This window comes from Canis lupus, chromosome 21, assembly GCF_048164855.1.
Source record: "Canis lupus baileyi chromosome 21, mCanLup2.hap1, whole genome shotgun sequence".
NCBI classification, from domain to species: domain Eukaryota; kingdom Metazoa; phylum Chordata; class Mammalia; order Carnivora; family Canidae; genus Canis; species Canis lupus.
Genome location: NC_132858.1, coordinates 54,663,729 through 54,683,557, shown reverse-complemented (window position 1 = coordinate 54,683,557; position 19,829 = coordinate 54,663,729). Strand labels below are relative to the sequence as shown.

General features: G+C 48.4%; 1 protein-coding gene across 15 annotated transcripts in view; it reads left to right on the top strand.

Moving 5' to 3' along the window:
- The window catches only part of IKZF1 (IKAROS family zinc finger 1), a 91,630-nt gene extending 72,258 nt beyond the window's left edge, over positions 1-19,372 (top strand). For 6 of the 15 annotated variants that reach the window (XM_072791739.1, XM_072791733.1, XM_072791734.1 and 3 more), the window contains 3 exons: positions 2,856-2,981; positions 6,144-6,278; positions 14,765-19,372. In XM_072791739.1, the coding sequence (XP_072647840.1) occupies positions 2,856-2,981; positions 6,144-6,278; positions 14,765-15,474 (971 nt within the window). In that variant the 3' untranslated portion in view covers positions 15,475-19,372. The remainder of the gene's footprint in view (positions 1-2,855; positions 2,982-6,143; positions 6,279-14,764) is intronic. The other 9 variants (XM_072791740.1, XM_072791737.1, XM_072791729.1 and 6 more) reach the window with 5 other exon arrangements.
- The last annotated feature ends 457 nt before the right edge of the window (positions 19,373-19,829 follow it).

The window sequence follows — 19,829 nt, the reverse complement described above, 5'->3', positions numbered from 1 at the left end:
CCTAGAAGGGGGTGGGGTACGCGCCTTAGCCGGAGTTGTGGCAAGCGTAGTCTTTCTCCTGGAGCGGTACCTGTAAGAGCTCGCCAAGAGCTGGGAGGGTGCTTGCAGCCTTCCCGGGTGCAGCCAAGCCATCTCCTCTCCATGCTCATCCCCTTCCCAGTCGTCAACACAGAGGAGGTTCCCAAAGTGCTCTTTAATTAGAGCACTGTGATGATGTGGGTGAGCTGCTTAACATCTCCCAAGAAAGGAGCTGTCCCAAGCTGTGGACCTGCTCCTGCAAGTCAGCGGCGGGGTGACAGTGGGGCCGGTGCCTCCCAACCTCCCCCCCCAACCTGGGACGTGGCACATGCTGAAGGCTGGGGAGGGCTTTGCCGGAGGGGACAGGTTGAACAGATGGCCCCCCCAAAGTGGGAAGTTGACAATGAGCCTTTTTCAGTGTTTACGTGTGTCAATAATGAGGAGCAAGTGTGTCGCCCCTAGAAGTGAAGGTGTACGGGGAACTAGATGCTGAGCTTCGCAGGTGACCATTGCACGGGTGGTTTGCAGAGCCTGATCCAGGACAAAGGAACTTCTCGTATAACCTTCATGCAGGTCAGGGGGACATGAGCATAGTTGCCAACAGCACTGCCTCGGGGTGGGCAGGAAGCCCCACTCCATGTAGGTGGAAAACATAAAGACTCAGGCCTAGGTGGCACCAAGCACATCACCATCATCCCCAGTTACTCCAATTTGCAACAGAAATCTCTCCTGCGTGCCAGTCCTTAAAACTCAAAGGGATGCCACGCCTCTCTCTTTGCCCTCATACCTACAGTGAAGCTTGGAGCAGCTAATGCAGTATTTTTGGTCATTCCAGCTCCCTGCCTGCCTATTTCCTTCAAGGCGTGACGGTATCCTGCTCCAGGCTTGGCCAGTGACTTGAGGGGTAGACTCTGGGCAGCTTGTTTCTGTTTCAGATCCCCCGATGAGCAAGTAGATAACACCATTCCATTGACCCAGGGCTGCCGCAGATCCTGGCAGCTGAGAGTGCCGCTGACACACGACTCTTCGAAAATACCCAAAGGGGGAAGAAAAAAAAAAAAGAAAATAACCAAAGGGGGCCACTCCCCGATTCCACTAAAATCATCATCAACCTCGTAGCTTCCCCTGGCAACTGGTGGTGGCCCGAGGTTCCAAAGACCAACACGTTAGTGGTGACGTAAGCATAGAATGTGCCCCACACTGACAACAGGAGGGCTCGGGGGGCCTGGCAGCGTAGGGACGGCATCTCCCTTCCCTCCTCACTGCTTGCTTTGGGACTTGTGAGCCAAGCTAGAGACTTTCTTTCCTTCAGAATATTGGGCCATGCTTCAGGGTATACTTTAATTCGGTTTCTTACTGTAAACATATTTCTTACGTTCCAGAGTTAGAAGCCTATTCAGACTCTCTGCCCATATATACATGAATTTGCTGAAGTTATAGCTTTTCTAGGAAGGGACATCTATATTCTATTAATTTCTATTAATTTCTGAAGGTATTACTCAATAAAATGTACAATTTTAGGCAATATTATGTGTTTCAATGTTCACTTCCCTGATGTGAGTGATACAGCGCTTTCTATGGATAAAGATCCATCCCTTTCCTCCTCGGTTAAATATCCCAGAAGTCAAATTTTGCTTTTTGCCTTAGTCTTTTTAAACCATTGCTTCTGGTCACCTAAGAAAGAGATTGAGCCAGTACAAGCTTTGGTCAAACCCTTTTACCAAGCATTCCTATTTGGATGGTATTGATTTTTATACAATACGTTCAAATCTCTGAAATCTAACATAAGAAGGAAGTAAGAGAAGATTCTGGTCTTAGGATGGAAATTTATATTCCTCCTATAAATAAAGATACTTATTTCATCTCTTAAATTGCTGTGTATTAAAGTCTTTGAGCTTAGGCATGATATGGATTTATTTGTGCTGGTCTTCTTTCCCTAAAATACTGATCAATAAAGTTCAAGATGAACTAAACTCATCACATTAGAACTGCACTGCTTCATACGGTTGCCACCAGCCATATGTGGTATTTGAATTGTAAGTTTAATCAGTTGAACTTAAACAAAATCAAAATTTCAGTCCGCAGTGACTCTTTGAGTGTCCGGTGACACATAGGGCCGGTAGCCACCATTGAACAACACGATGGCTGTCGCAATGGGCAGCACAGATGGAGAACTCTTCCATCTTCATAGTAAGTTCTGTTGGGCAGAGCCGATGGAGGAACCATGGGTTTCAGGGAGAACACAGAGCTTTTTCTAAGCTAGAATAAGGAAATACATTTTGGAAATAAATGCTCATTTCATTGAGGTATATTTATCCACTGTTGTTTCTTAGAAACTTCAAATTATCCAGTTCAGTATCCTGGAATTTAATCCACTTCAGCTGCATTTAGATCTGTCCCACAGTGTAGATGTGGGCCAGAGTCTGACTTTAGAGGTGAATCTGTGTCTCATCCAGTCAACCCAGGGACCTTCTTCCCATCTCTACCCAGTTGTTAGGCGCCCACCTCATCACACTGTAGTGGCCCATTTCCTCCAGTTAAAGAAATGATGAGGCCAAGAGAATTTGGTAGTTGAGACTATGGGCAAATTCAGATGGAACAAGACTCACAGGAGTTCTTGGTATAGTCAAAGAAAACCCTGGGCATTAACATTTTTAAATTTAGCAATTTTGACTGAGTCTGTAAGGCTTTAAGCTCTTTAAGCTCTTAAGAGTAGAAGGTTTTGGTTTTTTTTTCTTTTTTTTTTCCTTTTTGATAATAATTGTATTGCATGAATTCCCATTACACATAAGGCCAATATTTAATTGGGGTCTTGAACTCAATTGTGTTTTCTGCAGTTGGTAAACCTCACAAATGTGGATATTGTGGCCGAAGCTATAAACAGCGAAGCTCTTTAGAGGAACATAAAGAGCGTTGCCACAACTACTTGCAAAGCATGGGTCTTCCAGGCACGATGTACCCAGGTAAGCGCTGGCTCTCCCTCCCCAGCACGTGGTGAAGAAGAGCCCCGGGCACACAGCTCTGGGTGCAGAATGCAGGCGTGCATGCCACCACCGCCCAGACAGACTTTTTTTTGGCCACTAACATGGCAGTTTCACCCGAAGCATGCCGTGTTTCCCGACTTTTGAAGCCCTCATCTCACCAGAGAGAGCCTGACCTCGAACCCCTCCCCCTTGAAAGCTGGGGAAGCATCTAAGATATCAGCAGCCCCCTCAAACTTTGGAGGGGGATTTCTTGGTTTTTGGTAATTTTTTTTTAAGTCTGGCGTAATCAAAATAAGATGTGAAATCTTGTTTGAAAAACTATTTTTGCATGGAGTTGATCGAGTAAAAGCTTTCAGGCTGGGTTTTCATTCATCTGTTTTGGCACCTGCCTGGAACAGGTGAGCTCCTTGGAAAACCCTGACAGTCCAGAGGATTGCAGCTGTCACAGATTTTGAGGAAAGGCTGCTTTTTTTCTTATGAGCCTTGATGCTCGCGGCAACCCATCGCAAGGTAGCATTTGACTCCAATCTTAAATAATGTAAAGTGAAGGATGTAAACAGATGGCTGAATTTGCAGCAGACTGAATTTACTCAGAGGGATGGCGGTGGTATAAAAGGGGCGCCTCCCTAACTTTTGAAGACATAAGAAACGTATGAATAGATCAACTGAGGCTAACCTTTTTCAAAACACCATTTGCTTTCCATTGGTGGCACCAAGTTGTATCTCCAAATCTGTTTGTGACCGCGACCCTGGATTCTCAAGTAGGAGTGATCATTCCTACCGCGGAGAAAGGAAAGAGCAGGGAGCGTAGACGCGCATGACGCACTCACGTGAACATGCAGTGTCAGTCACCCAGCTGTCTCCCCTGTAGGCTGGCTATGTCAGTGAGCTTATATGCCGTGATATATGTATTACCCCAGCACCAGAATCAACTTTCTGTCGAAATGCTCATCTTTCCCTTGGGTGATCAGATTATTCAGAATACCTCAATGATGTGTCCTTATGTTCCTGAGCTCAGGAGATAAAGAAGGCTCCGTGTGTGCAGGGAAAGAACTCAGGGTGTAGAGGGAACCCATTAAAGCGCCTCAGTGGAAGTCCTACAAGCTGACACCTGGGATTCAGAGGGAAGGCAGCGGGCTGCTGGTGGGGGCGGGAGTGTGGCCTCAGTCACTTGGCTCTGCTGTGATAGGGCTGCTTCAACCTGTGCCTTCTCATTCCCCATCCTCCCTTCTCATGGCATCTGAGACCACCCCCATGATGCTCAGATGGACACCCAGCCAGCTTCTCCCCTCTTTAGTCCCCTTAGGATGGGGCCATTCTTTGGGATGAGGTTAAAAACAAAGCTTAGCTTAGCTAGGATGTGGGAAAGTTTAATTTTTCTGAATTTAACTTCATTTAGCTAAAGTCTTTTTAGCCCTCTGTCGTAATTTCCTTTATAGAAAAAGTTTCTCTCGAGTGTGTAGAAGATGATCAATCAGGCACACACATTGTGTTTTAAGCTTTTAGAGGGAAATGCATCAAAGGCAGGATAGCCACTGCTCTGGGAGCTTTGGACTCCATTGTCCCTCATTGTAATGACTCTGAGCATCTCCAGTCTCAGGAGGCCCTGTGGCCTGGTGGGGACGTAACCCCACCTGAAATGCTGCAGGTGCCCTGGGCAGAGAAGGAGGGACAAGTGAGGAAGCATATGAGCTCAACAGGTCAAAGGTACAACCCCTGGAATTGGGCTGCATGGAGCTAATGTGCACCCTTCATATAAATCAGGATATAGGCTGTTATCTTTGCTCATTGAGTAGCAAACACACATTTCCAATGTTAAAAATTGTGTATAGCAATGACAGTAACCAATTTGAAATACGTGTTTCCAACATGGCCTTCATGATAAAGAGCGTTGCCACAACTACTTGCAAAGTATGGGTCTTCCAGGCACGATGTACCTGGATCATCCATCATGATAGCAGCAAAAACCTAAAACACTTGGAAATCATCTTAGCAGGCAATGCACGGGGCATAATGAGGACAGCTGCCACACCATACAGGGGCTGGAAAACGAAGTTCGGAGATGGAAGTGGAGGGCCTGACACTACAGGCTTGTGTTTCCCAAATCAAGGCTGGGCTTCCAACATAAGATGTGTCTGTGAATCGTGCTGGAACACTGTGAAGGGTAGCTGGAAGAACAGAGGCGAGAATTGGCATTTTCAAAAAAGGATAACATCTAGTGCCATCTTCATATGTAGCTAGTGTGCTGCTCTTTGAAGGATAGACAAAAAGCAAGGATAGGAGTGGCCAAACCTCTAGGTCCTGTGATAAGTCAGCGGGTCGTATCTGAGACAGGAGGAGGAGGCATATGGCAATGGCATTGAGGTGGACCACTTGGAAATCGTGCTGGAAGGACTGACTAGCTAGTTGGGGTGCAATTCATTGACATTTTCAGCTCCTCATGTGTGAGGATGTTGCAGGGACATTAGAGGGTTCTCTTTCCAGACACCCAACTGTAAAAACCAGAACATGGATGGACTCTGCAGGATACAAAGTTGTCTCTCCCATCATGGAAAGAATGATAACGTAGAGAAATACAGATTGGCTGGAAGTGCTCCCTCCAGCGCACTTAGCCCGTTAGTGTCTAGCTGTTCTGCAGTTTGCGGGTGTCGATTTTGCCGAGTTTGCCGCGTGTGTGGGGATCAGGAGCTCTGGCCTCTCCCTGTGTGTTTCCAGGATGTGCTGTAGCGTTTCTGCATCTCCCTTCACTGTGCCCGCGCATGGTGTCAGGTCCTTAGGTCATTTCCGGCTCTGACAGCCTGATGTCAGGACCCATGGAAGTAGCGGATCACAGAGCCCTTGAGACATTAAGGGGACACATCACAGGGACACGAAGGCTTTGGCACATCCATCTTCTGGTGACAGGGGTGGTGCTTGCTTCTCCAGCCATGGGATACAAGGTGTGGTACGCAGGTGTCATGGGCAGGCAGCTGGGGGCCATGTCCAACCGCCCGGCCCAGCTGCCAGGGAGGTTAGAAATGAGCCCCAGGAAGGGCCGGCTCCCGTAGGCACTGTACTAATGTCACATTGAATGCGGGATGCGACCCGATTCCTTCATGTAAGCGTTTCTAAACTGGCCTCTCTAACTGTCTTTGACTTTAGTCATTAAAGAAGAAGCTAATCACAGTGAGATGGGAGAAGATCTGTGCAAGATAGGATCAGAGAGATCCCTCGTGCTGGACAGAATAGCAAGTAACGTCGCCAAACGTAAGAGCTCTATGCCTCAGAAATTTGTTGGTAAGAGTCAAACGTTTGCTGTCTCTTAAAAAAAAAAACTCAACTACGCGGGTGTCTTAGACTCAGATGGTCCTTAGTTGAGAGCAGGAGAGAGACACTATCTCATTTAAAAAAAAAAAAAAAAGAAAGAAAGCAAATATCAGCAGGCTTAGCACTTCTTAAATACTTTGGGTTTTTCTCGAATAGGCCTTCTGACACGCAAGGAGTCTTCCTCTCCTGGCAGCTTTTCCTAGAGTGGTCTTACAGCATCCTGGGTGCCCACGAGATCTGCCTGTGGACAGCCATGTGCCTCAGGAGGTGGCCGGGTTTGTGGGTGCAGGGCTGTGAACGTGGGCCCAGCGTGGCTGCGGGCTCCCCACATAGCCCGTTCACCTGCTGCCTGAGCAACCTCACTGAGCTGCAGATGCTCCCAGAGCTCATAATACTCCCCACCCAGGCTACCTTGAATGTGCCTGGGGAAGAGGGGGCGCAGCCACAATCACTGTTCTCACTGCAGGATCTTTACCTGTGCCAGGGGCTTTGAGGGACACTGGGAGGAGCAAGGTGGCCCTTTCCTGTAAGAGCTGGCTGTCCAGTATAGATGACAGGCAAACACAGGCCACCCTGTATGTGCAGGGAGACAGATAGCTATTTAGCTCGGTGTAAGAGTGGAGGTGCCCTGGGCTCAGGGCCCAACTGGAGGGGTTCAGCACACAGCCACATGTTAATGCTGTCACCAGGGTGACATTTCTGGACCTCTCTAAGCCTTAGTTCTGTTCTTATATGCCTCACAGGGCTTTGTGAATTAACATAAAAAAGACATGAAAACATTTAGAAACACTCAGTTTAAAGGTCAACTATTATCAGTAGGATAACATGGAAAGAGAATCCTGGAGGGGGAAGGGTCATGTCCAGGAAAGAAGACAGGGGAGAAGGGTCATGGTCAGGAAAGAGGACCATAGGGGAGGGTCGTGTCCAGGAGAGAGGACCGTGTGGGAGGGTCATGGTCAGGAAAGACAATGATTAGTAAAAGCTTCATGAAGCTGATAATAACTTTGATGGGGGAATAGGATTTCAGCACACTATTTGTGGAAGGAAAAGACAGGATTTTAAACAGACATAGAAGTACAGGGAAATGGTGGTGCTGATTGTAGGGGCTGGAGTGGGGGTGTGTTTCAGGCTGATTCATGTAGCCTCAGGGAAGCAAGGAAAATAAAGTCGCAGTAAAGCTCTGGCCACAGAATCAATGGCCTTTGAACACCACCGTGAGAAATGTCTCCTTAACTCAGGAGGCAGGAAAAAGCCCTGGCCTCTTTTTGATGGGAGCCACACCATAGAAAACAATACTACAGGTGCCAGAAGGTGATCAGGAAAGAAGAGGGCCAGTGGTGGCAGGGAAGGAGGAGGGAACAGAGCAGAGAGGTCTGGTGATGGGCGTGGGGTCAGGGCAGGGACTGAGCTATGGAAGCCGTGACTCATGGTGGTTCTAGTAGAGGAGGATGCCATTTACAGAAATGATAAAGCCAGTTTCTGGAAATAGTTCTGGTTTTGATCTGCTCATCTTCAAGGGTTTTCTGGGGTAAAGGCCACATGGGAGCCTGGAAAATGTGTGTTGGGAGAGGATGGGTCTAGAATGAGGTTAATGGTTCATGAGGCCTGGGGTTCTAGAGGACACATGAGACAGCAGAAAGTGGAGAGGACGAAGGAGAGGCCAAGTTCTTGGGGCTGCAGCCTCCCTCTTGCACTTATGCCTCCATTTTGATCAGGTCTGAGAGGCTTGTCACAGGTTTTGGGTGGGAGAGTTGGGGGAAAGAAGGATTCAGTTTAAAACACTGCAAACCACTGGCTGGAGTTGCCCTATGGAGAGTCACCCACATAATGTGAGCTCTTAGGCTGTGAGAATGGGAGAGACCCTGCCTTTCCTGAGCAGAGGAGGAACAAGGTCCTGAGCACAGAATAGGCTGTTGTGATGGGATTTCAGGTCACACGGGGCTAGTGAGAACATGGTGCTCATAGGCAGTATGCAGTGGGTGGTGTGCAGCAGGCAGTGTGCACTGGGTGGTATGCAGTGGGCGGTGTGCAGTGGGTGGTGGCCATGGCGCAATGGGCAATGGGTAGCAGGCAGTGGGTGAGGCAGAGGGCAATTGCCAGGTAACCAGGAGGAGAGATGGAGCAAAGAGACCCACTAGCACCCAAGGATTGTCAGTGGTCACTGACCTGGGGAAGCTGGCACGACTTCTCCTTCAGGTTGGGAAATTGGAGAAGTCCTGCTGAGGACTTTGTCAATGAATCTTTGAGGTCCGTATTAGCTTTTGGAGGCTCCCGACCTGTCCTGAACCTGTCCCGCAGCCACTCGGGAGGGGGCCACAAGTTAGGCACTGTCTTCAGATTGAGGTGCTTCTGTGTTAAAAACAAAACAAAACAAAACAAAAACAAACAGATGCTCTAATGGAGCCAAGCCAAGGTTAGAAGAAGTCCCCTGGGAGAGAGGAGGCACAGGAGAAGTGTGATGGGAACAGCAGGACAAGGACAGCAGTGTGGAGATTGGAACAAAGGGCTCAGGAGTGTGTATTCTGTTGGGTGTTTTTCCAAGAATGTGGTGATTGATAAGTTATTTCTGTAATAATGCCTCTTCTATCCCCAAATGCCTATAGCTTGTCCTCACGTCAACGTGATGGGATTTTAGTCAACCACTCCTTTTAGTCAACCATTCTCCATCACTAAAATTTAAAAAGGAAGGAAAGGAGGGAAGGAGAGAGGGAAGAGATAGACCTCTTAGGTCCTTCTAAACTTCCAGATGTTGAGTGTATCCTTTATACAAATTCAGAAAGTGTGTAGGAGAGCAACTGGTATCCTACATTATCATATATGCGGGCCAGTGGTGATGTAGTTGAAAGAGTTCTTTCAAGAGACCTGGGTTTAGATCTAGCTCCAGCTCTGACTGGCTGGTGACCTTGAGCACATCACTGAATTCAGTGTCCCCATCTATGAAATGGGTGTGATGCCTCCTGCCCAGCATCCTTCCCAGCACCATTCTGAAGATCAGTAGGGACACTGGGTGTGCAACTGCTCTCAACTCAAGGAAGTACCTTAAGAATGTAAGAGGACATGATGTTTCTGTGGAATGTTGCCCACAATGGTCTATCATCTTACTTAATTGATATGTGACCTATGATTAAAATTTCTACATTGCATGTTGGCATGACTGTAAGTATTGATGCTGCCAGCAGCATTCCTCACCATTATATCGAAGATCCTGTTCTCTGAAATAATCAGATAGAGGCCAACAGGATCAATGAAGCCCCTCAGAAAGGGGATGACAATGTTACATCGCAACACTATTCATTGTCTTACTCTGCTTGGTGATTGTGGGGAGTAAGTGTTGTTTCTTGTTGTTGTTATTAGAGAGAGAGCAGGGGAGGGGGAGGGGCAGAGGGAGAGAAGATCTCAAGCAGACTCCACACTGAGCACAGAGCCCAATGCTGGGCTCCATCTCACAACCTGAGATCATGACCTGAGCCAAAATCAAGTCAGACTCTGTACCCACTGAGCTACCAATGCACCCTAAGAAAGCTTTTAATGGTTTTTAAGATTGTATTTATTTATTAGAGAGAGTGAGCGCACAAGCAGGGAGAGTGCAGAGGGAGAGGGAGAAGCAGACTCCTCACTGAGCAAGGAGCCTGGTGTAGAGCTTAATCCCAGGACCCTGAGATCATGACCTGAGCCAAACTGAGAAAGCTTTTTAAATACAGAAGAGGAGATAGGGGGAAATAATAGTGATTAATATTCCTGCTATCCATTCTAATTCTCTTGGTATGGTTTCTTTTTTCCAGAAGAAAAACACAACCTTTTCTCATTATTAGAATGATACATGGTTAATATAAAGAATTTTGGTGGAAAGATGAATGTTTTAAAATCACCCCCAAAAAGCCACATCCAGAAATTGCCAATATTGAAAGTAGCTGAGCATTATTCTGAATACCTTTCTATCCATATCATGTATGTGCAGGGCTAGGGTGATGAACAGGTGGGTTGGTGGGTGTGAAATGAATGCTTCTGTAAAGATTCTATCATATTACAGACGCTGTTTCAAAATGAAAGTATCCCTTCTATAGCTGTCTTAAATTTAAGAGGTGAACAAGAGCCAAATAAAACTGGAAATGTGGCTGATCTTCAAATATTTTCTCACAGAAAGATATTTTTAAACGATTAAGATTAGAAAGATATACTGAAAAAAAAAAGAAAGATATACTGCTTTATGAAAAACATGAAGACCTTCAAATCAGTGTTTTAATCCATTTGTTTCCATTTAGACAGCATCTACTGACTCGTGGCTTTGGGAAATAAGGACACAATTTTATTCCCCTGTGTTCAGTGTATATTATTTTTATATCATCCTGCTTCCTAATATTCACATTTTATTCTGAAATCCGAATTTTCCCAGAGGCCTACCTACTTATTGTTGATTCAATATTTAAATAGAACCAAGGCTCAGATTCAGTCCTTTTACTGGTATTTCTATTTTTGATTAATCTCTTAATAACATTCAAGCACCTTCTCAAAATGAAGTTCTAGCTCCATGGTGGTTGTGTCCAAGGACATCTACTTGTCGCCTTTCTGTCTTAACACCATGGTGGCATTGCTTATTGAATGCTGTGTGTAGATATCTGAGGCCAATCTGATCATTTTTTTCTGAAAGGTGATTTCCATTTTTTCCTGAATGCTTGAAGGGTTCCTTCTGTAATCTTCAAGTGAATTAGCCTCACTAGGATATGTCTTAGTATTTTATATTCTGAATAAAAATTTCTTGCCACCTTAATCTGCAGAATCCTTTTCTCTATTTCTGAGAAATTCTCTTCCTCATAGAGACATTTTTTTGTTCCATCTGTTGTGATCTCTGTCGGGGGTACCAGTTGTCCTTATGTTAAATTATTTGTCTTCCATATCTGTTAGCATTTCCTTAAGTTAATTTTTTTGGTCTTTTTTACATTCATTCACACTTATCTTGTTTTTCCTCCTTGCAAACCATTCCATTTTTAGTAGCTTATATTCTATTACTTGCCACTTCCAAATCCATGGATTCATCCTGTAATAAAAGTGTTTTGGACCTCATTTTGTTTCCTGAGACCTGACATCTCCTTTTTTCATCTCATTCTATTGTTTTAGCATGCTATCTTTTAGTAATTTTTTTTTTATGGAGTCCATTTCACAAAATAATTAAGAGTTATCTCCTCTCTTCCTTGAGTTAAGCTCTTTTCCTAGGATGGACTTATTGGTCTGTTTTACTTCCTTTCCTCCCTCGTATCGCTAGAAAGTATTTTCACAGTAACCATGACATTTCTTTTCATCTTATTTTACTTGGGCTGATGTAGCTTGATTGACGTTCAACATTCTTCCCACTGTATGTGAGACATATTTTTTTTCCCTGTGAGAGCTATTGACTTTTCTAAATCCTGAAAGAATGCCAAGGATGGAAAGGAGAATTCAGGTGAGGCAAAGTGCAGTCTTTGTTGAAAACCTTTCTCGCTGCTCTCTCTCCCTCATTCTGAGATTTGGCTAGCTGCCCTAAGCCAGTTATCACTGCACCTAGTTGGAGAGGGCTTCCCAGCCCCATGGGAGGACATGACGAGCTTTGGTCCATTTCTCCTTATAGAGGACTTTACTCCTGTCTAAAGAGCCAACCTTGCCGCTCAGCTGTTCAATGCCACCTGGTTCTCTCTAGCAGAGGTTTTCACTGCTTTTTCATCCAAAGTGGAGGAAGACATTTATCTGAATTGGTTTCCTGTACATATGAGGATATTTGGGAGAATGCTGAGGATTTTGTTGCCTCATACTTAAGGCTTTTAAAAGTTGGGTCAAGAGTCACCCTTCACGGTATGACTCATGCCAGAATTGTCTTTTCTTAGCCCCTCTTTTTTTTTTTTAACTATTCTGTTAGAATGCATTCTTTTGTTTAGTTGATTGCCAAAGTGAGTCGTGTGGGGTTTTATTTTTCTCATTTGTGGAGTATTAGGGAAGAGAAATTCTGTGGATGGTTTCAGTAGGTCACAGTAATCTGCAGTATATGGATGTTTTCCTACATCCATTTTAATGGTTGCTTGGGAAACCAGAGAACCACAATGAGGAGAAGCAGGATAATTAGGTGGGAAAGCATCATTTTTGATGGGGCTGTAAACACTTTGATATGTATCCAAATCAGCCTTAAAGTCTATGTCTCATCTTATCCCTACCAGGGTTTGGTAGGAGGGATGGACAGGGGCACAAACCTTCTCCTCTGGGGGTAGAGCAACAAGACACTTGGCACCTCAACACAGAAACAAGGAAAAGTGTGTGGCTTTAGTAATGCTATCGAATTTCTTCTTTTAACTTTTAATAGAGAGAAACACCACCTCTGTGTTCCCTACCACCCACCTCGTGGCAAGATTCCATCCATTCCGTTCAGTTTCTGCAGAGGGAGTGACTGGCCACTAGCAAAGGTTTCTTTTCTGTAATCTAAGGATCACACTGTTTCACTATCAGTGCATGTGCCCCTCCTGACCACCAATAGATTAGAATGAGTGCAGGCTGGGCCGTTTCATGATAAATCTCCTTTGCAAGCAAGGAATGAGGCCTAAAGATACTTTATAGTGTGGTGGGGCATATCCCTGGACAATTATCAGTGGTCAGCAATATTTTTCTAGAAGGGTTAGTTCATAAGTTTTGAACCACCAGGTAGTTTATCCTCTTGTTGCTAAGAATTAGTGGGAGACCTTGACGTCAGGTGTCAGTGTGGGCGGTGGTGGATCCTCCACTGCCATGACCCTCAGCAGCAGCCATTACCTGGACTCTTCATAGAGTCTCTTAGGTTCGCTTGCCGTTGCCCCTCCCAGCTGCTCTTCTGCTGGTTACCGAGAAGGGCACTTCCCTCAAACCCTTCAGGGGCTTCTCATTTTCTCCCTGGATAAAGCCCCTTCTTGGTCTAGCCCTATCGTCTGACAGGGTGGCAGCCCTGCCCAGCCCTGCATCTGGGCTCTGGCCCCGTCACCTTCACCCCATCCCTCCAAAGCTCTAGGCTCCTTCTCTTGCTTTCCCCTGGCTGCTCCCAGTGTGGGACACAAGTCCCACTCACGACAGAAGCTCATCTTAGGTCAGAAGCCCATATGACACAAGCCTTCTATTTTCTTCATAGAACTTCTCATCCTGGGAAGGGCTATTTGTACAGCCATATTTTAATGCCTGCATCCCCTGTTAGCTGTGTGCCACTAAGGGTGGGGGCCCTTTATACTAGCTCCCTGTCTGTCCCTCCTGTCTGGTCCAGGAGACACTCAGTGCTACATGAAGATGTGTTAGAGGAAGAAAAGAAACAGAGTAAGGGGTAAAATGTAAACAATTTGGGTGTGCCTCGGGTGCTTTGCCAGAGCTGCTCTCAGGGTTCACCATTCCCAGGGAGCAAGCTCACCTACAAACCCTGCTCTCAGACCAGAAGTTCCTTGAGGAGGAGGAGAAGCTGGCACACTGAGAGTCCTCAGCCATGGTTCCTTGAGCATCGTTCATGCTCAGGAATTTTTGGAAAGATCAGATGAATGGCACACCTTCTCCGCTAACGTTCCTTGGTTTGCCCCCAGCCTCCCTGCACATACCTCTGTAGTACATGGCTCTGGTGCCACCAGGGATGGAAAGGCCAGTGTAACGGGAAGCGGGAAGGGTGTGGACACTGCATCTGAGCATCTTTTTACTCTAAGAGCCCAAAGTCCACTTTTGTTAAATCTTATTATAGATCATATATTTTGATTAAATTTTATGCTGAGTATTGAAGTTAAGAACTTAAAATTCTATCATGTAATGCAATTTTATGTATGTATGTCTGTATTTATTTATTTGAGAGAGAGAGAGAGATTACAAGCAGGGTGGGAGAGGGAGAGGGAGTGAGAATCTCAGGCAGGCTCCACACACAGCATGGACCCTAGTGTGGAGCCCTATGTGGGGCTCAATCCCATGACCCTGAGCTCATGACCTGAGCCAAAATCAAGAGTCAGACGTTTAACACATGCACCCCTATGTAATGCTATTTTAAATAAGCATATCATGTACTATCGTGAATAATTACATACTTATTTAATTAAATACATTTATGAGAAATCAACATTACTGTAAATTGCTTAGAATGCTATATTGAAAATACATCATTTAATTATTAACCTTAAGTCCAGTATAGTAATGTTCGATTATACCATCCGTAGTAAAAGACACAGGTACTGGTGGAGTATCTAGTTGTAAGTTGTGCTGTTTATAGTGAGAGGCGCTGACTTTGGTTCACAGATTTGTTTGTCGGGTCCAATCTGTTGAAGTGCAGACTCTGGGAAGGTCCCTGTGCTCGGTGACCACAGGCGGAGATAGCTCGGCCTTCCCATTGGGAGGCGTGGCATGTGTGCCAGAGCACCGGGACAACCCCCTCGGTGCAGACTTCGGCTGTTGCCGTCATGCACGGAGGTAACCCGGCTTCACTGACTGTCACCTGCCTCCCACAGGGGACAAGTGCCTGTCGGACATGCCCTACGACAGCAGTGCCAGCTACGAGAAAGAGAATGAGATGATGCAGACCCACGTGATGGACCAAGCCATCAACAATGCCATCAGCTACCTGGGGGCCGAGTCCCTGCGCCCGCTGGTGCAGACGCCCCCGGGCAGCTCGGAGGTGGTCCCGGTCATCAGCCCCATGTACCAGCTGCACAAGCCCCATGCGGAGGGGCCCCCGCGGTCCAACCACTCGGCCCAGGACAGCGCCGTGGAGAACCTGCTTCTGCTCTCCAAGGCCAAGTCGGTGTCCTCCGAGCGGGAGGCGTCCCCGAGCAACAGCTGCCAAGACTCGACGGACACGGAGAGCAATAATGAGGAGCAGCGGAGCAGCCTCATCTACCTGACCAACCACATCAACCCCCACGCCCGCAACGGCCTGTCCATCAAGGAGGAGCACCCGGCCTACGACGTGCTGCGGGCGGCCTCCGAGAGCAACCAGGACGCCTTCCGGGTGATCGGCACGAGCGGGGAGCCCATGAAGGTTTACAAGTGCGAACACTGCAGGGTGCTCTTCCTGGACCACGTCATGTACACCATCCACATGGGCTGTCACGGCTTCCGTGATCCTTTCGAGTGCAACATGTGCGGCTACCACAGCCAGGACAGGTACGAGTTCTCGTCCCACATCACGCGGGGTGAGCACCGCTTCCACATGAGCTAAGCCCCGCTCTGCCCGTGGGTGCCGCCCGGAGAGAAGCACACGGGCCGGGGCCCCTCATCCCGCCAGCAGCCCGGACTGGACCAGAACGTTGTGCTTTGATCCCTAGGTGGTTTTTCATTTAGTTTTGTATTTTTAAGTCGGTTGGTTGGCTGGGGTTTGATTTGCTTTTGAAAAAGAGGAGTTTTTATTGTTAGATGCAGGGTTACATTTGGAGTACCCTCTCCCCCAAACGGCTATCTTACTAGATGTGCTCATAGACTGCTAGCCGAAAGCGCCCCCGCCTGTTGCTTCCTAGAAGTCCCATCCTTCAAAGAATTGCTCATTTTCAGAGAAAGTTTTGTAAAAACAGGCCAAAGCCTGGGAAGGAACGAGCTGGTCTCTGTGCTAAGTAAGCATCCACGCACTGATGTGGTTTCCAAGGCCCCAGAGGCAGTGAGCACAGCCCCGGGTCGGGTGCCGCGGGTGAGCAGACCTGGCGGGCGCCCCCAACACAGCAGGGCCGAGAAACCCAGGCCGCAGCCTCTGGCCGCAGGCATCTAGGTCTGCAAGGCCGCAGTTTTTAAAAGATATTGTTATAAGTCACAACCTGTACAAAAATACGCGGTTGGGACAAAGGCACAGGCGCTCACCCAGCAAAGGGAGTGGGGAGGTCGCTCAGCCTCCTACGGCCTGCTGGGAGGGGAAGGGCCCGGACGCCACAATCCGGGGGGCCAATCTGGAGCCCTCTGCCCTCTGCCCTCAGGCCCGTGCCTCTCGTGGCCCAGAGTCTAGCACTACATTTTTAACATCTATCCTGGAACGTGGACCTTCATTCCTTTGAACCCCTCAGAAACCAAGCTCTACTCCAGATTCCACGCTCCTTCCTTCCCCGGCTGGTTCCACCCACAGCCAGAAGCCGGTTTTCCCCTCCAGTCCCAGGCCAGACCCCATTTCCACGACATCATTGCTTGTTGACTGGTGAATTTCTCTTCCCGCCCTCCTTCTACATTATTCTTGTTTTAAAATCCCTAAAAGAAGGACGTAGGATGATCGTTCATTTTCAGAGCAAGGAGCTATGACAAGTGAAGCCCAGGAGATATGGCTAACCTGCCGAGAGCCTACCTGTTAGGAACTAAATGTTGAAAGAGTCTGACACCGGGGCACCTGGTGCCTCAGTGGTTGAGTGTCTGCCTTCAGCTCAGGTCGTGATCCCAGGTCCCGGGATCGAGTCCCACATCGGGCTCCCCGCAGGGAGCCTGCTTCTCACTCTGCCTGTGTCTCTGCCTCTCTCTGTGTGTCGCTCATGAATAAATAAATAAAATCTGCAAAAAAAAAAAAAAAAAAAAAAAAAAAGGAAAAAAAAGTCTGAAACTCTCCTGGAAGGACAGAGCTGCCCCCATGTGCCCACCTAGAGCATCCTTTCTCTCTGGGAGCCTGGAACGTGCAGAGCGACCGTGTACCCTGCAGGCAAGGTCAGATAAGAAAGAGAAAAAGGCGGGTGCCGGGGGTAGAACTTTCCTCAGCCATGCCATCGGGAGCCCCGCCAAGGTGTTTGGTGTCTCCAGCCCCCACCTGGGAGGGGTAGACCTCAGGGTTCATCCCACTATTAAACGTAATAATGCCATCCACCCAGGCAGGTAAGAGCATACAATTTCAAATGTTTACATGTCTTTGCCAAAACTGAACCAAGGTGAACGTAAAAACAAACAAAAACCCAGAAGAAAAAGTGCCCATGAGTACCCCCGCACCTACTCTAAATCTGGGTTTCTTGGTCACGGTGCTCTTGACCTTTGGGGCTGGATATTCCTCTGGGGTGAGGGATTCCCTTGTGCACTGCAGGAGATGTAGCATCATCCCTGGTCCCGGCCCAGTAGATGCCAGTAGCACCTTCATTCGGCGCCTAAAAATCTCTCCAGATGTCACCAAACGTCCCCACGGAGCAAATCATCCCAAGTCAAGAACCGCTGCTCGACATCTGAACCAGGTGGAAGGCCCGGGAAGCCTTCCAGAGGAAAGAAGCCCTGGAAGGTTGTCCCCGCCAGGAGTCCCGCCCTGACCCCTGGTGCCTCCGTGTCCACCGCAAGTCCTATAAATGAATGGGTCCCTTTCATTCTCCAGAAGCAACTCTTTCCACGTGCGAGCGAGTTGCGTTGCAAGGGTAGAGTCCACACCTGCCGTTCTTGAGCGGCGGGTTCTTTTGCTCACGGAACCGTGTGGAGCATTGAAGCTGCAAACGAACCAGATCATGGTGTGTGGGACCCTGGCACGTGGATGGTGGAGTCGAGTGGAGACCCCTGCGGACCCTGAGGACCCCTGGGCTGTGCAGCCGGTCACACAGGAGGCCACGGTCCATCCGTCCATCCGTGGGATCGCGCCCGCAGCCGGGCCCCTCGATGTCCCGTGGGCCGGCACCTGCACCCACCTGCCCTCGGCCGTGCACCTCACAGAGCTGGTTGGTTGAAAGGAGCCGCCCCGAGGCTTCACGCGAAGCCTGCCCACAACTGTAAATAGCAGCCACGGACGGTCTTCCCGAACACGCTGCCCCCATGGCCTTTGCGACCATCTATGTACTCGCCTTTCCTTGTGGTTTTATATTGTAGTGCCCAATTTGCTTTGAGATGACTGTGTAAGGCAGGGCCCCACGGAAAGGCAAGGAGTGCTTACATTCCGTCCGAAGGGAGTCCCGTTCTGGACCAAAAGCTGTTGACGTTTGTCCCCTAGCCGGTTAAAGCGCGCGTCCGCGTGACCTCACCCTCTTTGTACTGCGGTCTGTGCGGTGGTCCGAGAACGTGTGTCTTGGGAGCCGCTGCGCCCAGGCGTCGTGAACTCGAATTTAAAACGAACACCAGAGACTGGAGGGCTGCGAGGAGCGGGGGCACGTGTCCACCACGACAAGAAATCGGTGGCCCTCCGCCCCTGCGGGGCCGTCCCGGAGCATCCCCCGACGCAAGGCCCGCGCACCTGCCCCTCACCCAGGTCTCCTCTGCGACGTGCCCCCGAGAGCACGGTCTGTCCTACTGGAAGAGTCGCTCAGCAGACGCGCGCCACCATTCACTCACTCCCTTGTCGCCAAAGGGCTGACCCAGCAGCACCAGTCAGCTCGGAGACCAGCACGTTCCACTTCCAGTTGAGAATCCACCAGGTAAAGAAATCTCAGAATCGTCGTTGCAAAAGGAAGCTACTGTTAACGGAGATGTGAGTTTGTTTGTTTGTTTGTTTTGGGGGGGCGGGGGATTTCTTTTTATTTTTGTGGGGTTTTTTTTCTTGCATTGCTTTGAGGACCATGTAGCCCTTATAGTGTCGTGTTCCGACCGAAACGGAAGCGGGGATCAGATGGACTTGCATAGACAAATCATGAAGCAAATGTGTTTCTCTGTAGCTGCCTGCACTTCTGGAGTTTCAGCAATAAGGAAGGTCAGCTCTACTTCAACTCCAGATAGCTTTCATTCAGTCCAGTGTCCTGTTTTTGTTTTCGTTTTTAATTTTAAAATGAACCAAAATCAGATCTATTTAAGATGTACAGCCGTGAGAAGAAAGAAGCACATCCACCTGTCGGTATGGTCTATGGTCGCATTCACTGTGAACAGATGTAACCAGAGATTAATATGCAATATTGTTTCAAATACTTTCTAATACACTTTTTTACAATGTTGTCTGTGGGGATTGTCAAGGTACAATTTGCTCGTATCTGGTGCAGCTTTAGGTCTTTGTCTGCCATTCTGGAAAATACGTGTACAGGATTGTAAATGAGAAAACGCACTTGTATTTCCCATCCGCCTCTCTGATGATGTTAAATTATTTCTGTTTAGCTGTGAACGAGGGGGGTACCCCTGGAGGAATAGAGGATCCTTTTGTACACATCTTGAACTGCTTCTTCTGTAGAGATAGAACAAATAAATGCAACAAATCCTTTGTCCCATCCTGTGACGTCCGGGCTCCTGTGGCGCCGCCACCTGCTGCAGACCGCTCCTGGCCAGCGGAGGTGGGTGGGCCTCGGGGAGACCAAGCCCTCACAAGCATCCAGCATCGGATGAGCTTGCTGCACGCCGGAGCCCCCTGAGCACAGCGGCGCCGGGCTTGGGCTGCTGAGTCTCGGCCTTCGGCTTCAGAATGTGGATTTGAGGCAGGTGGAGGTGGGGGGCGACCATCAGTGCGCCCCACGCTCTCCAGCACCCGCTGCCTAAGTCCACGGTCGTGGGGGCACAGGAGGCAGTGGCTGACCACAGCAGCTGCTGTCGCGGTCCTGGTCCTGCAGAGCTGATGCTGAGGCCACGGCCGGGCGGCGCCGGGAGGCTCACCTGCCCCGTGGAGGGAGAGCCAGGCAGCGCGGGCTCCGCGCCTCGCAGGGCCGAGGGGGGTAACTAGGCCGCGGGTAG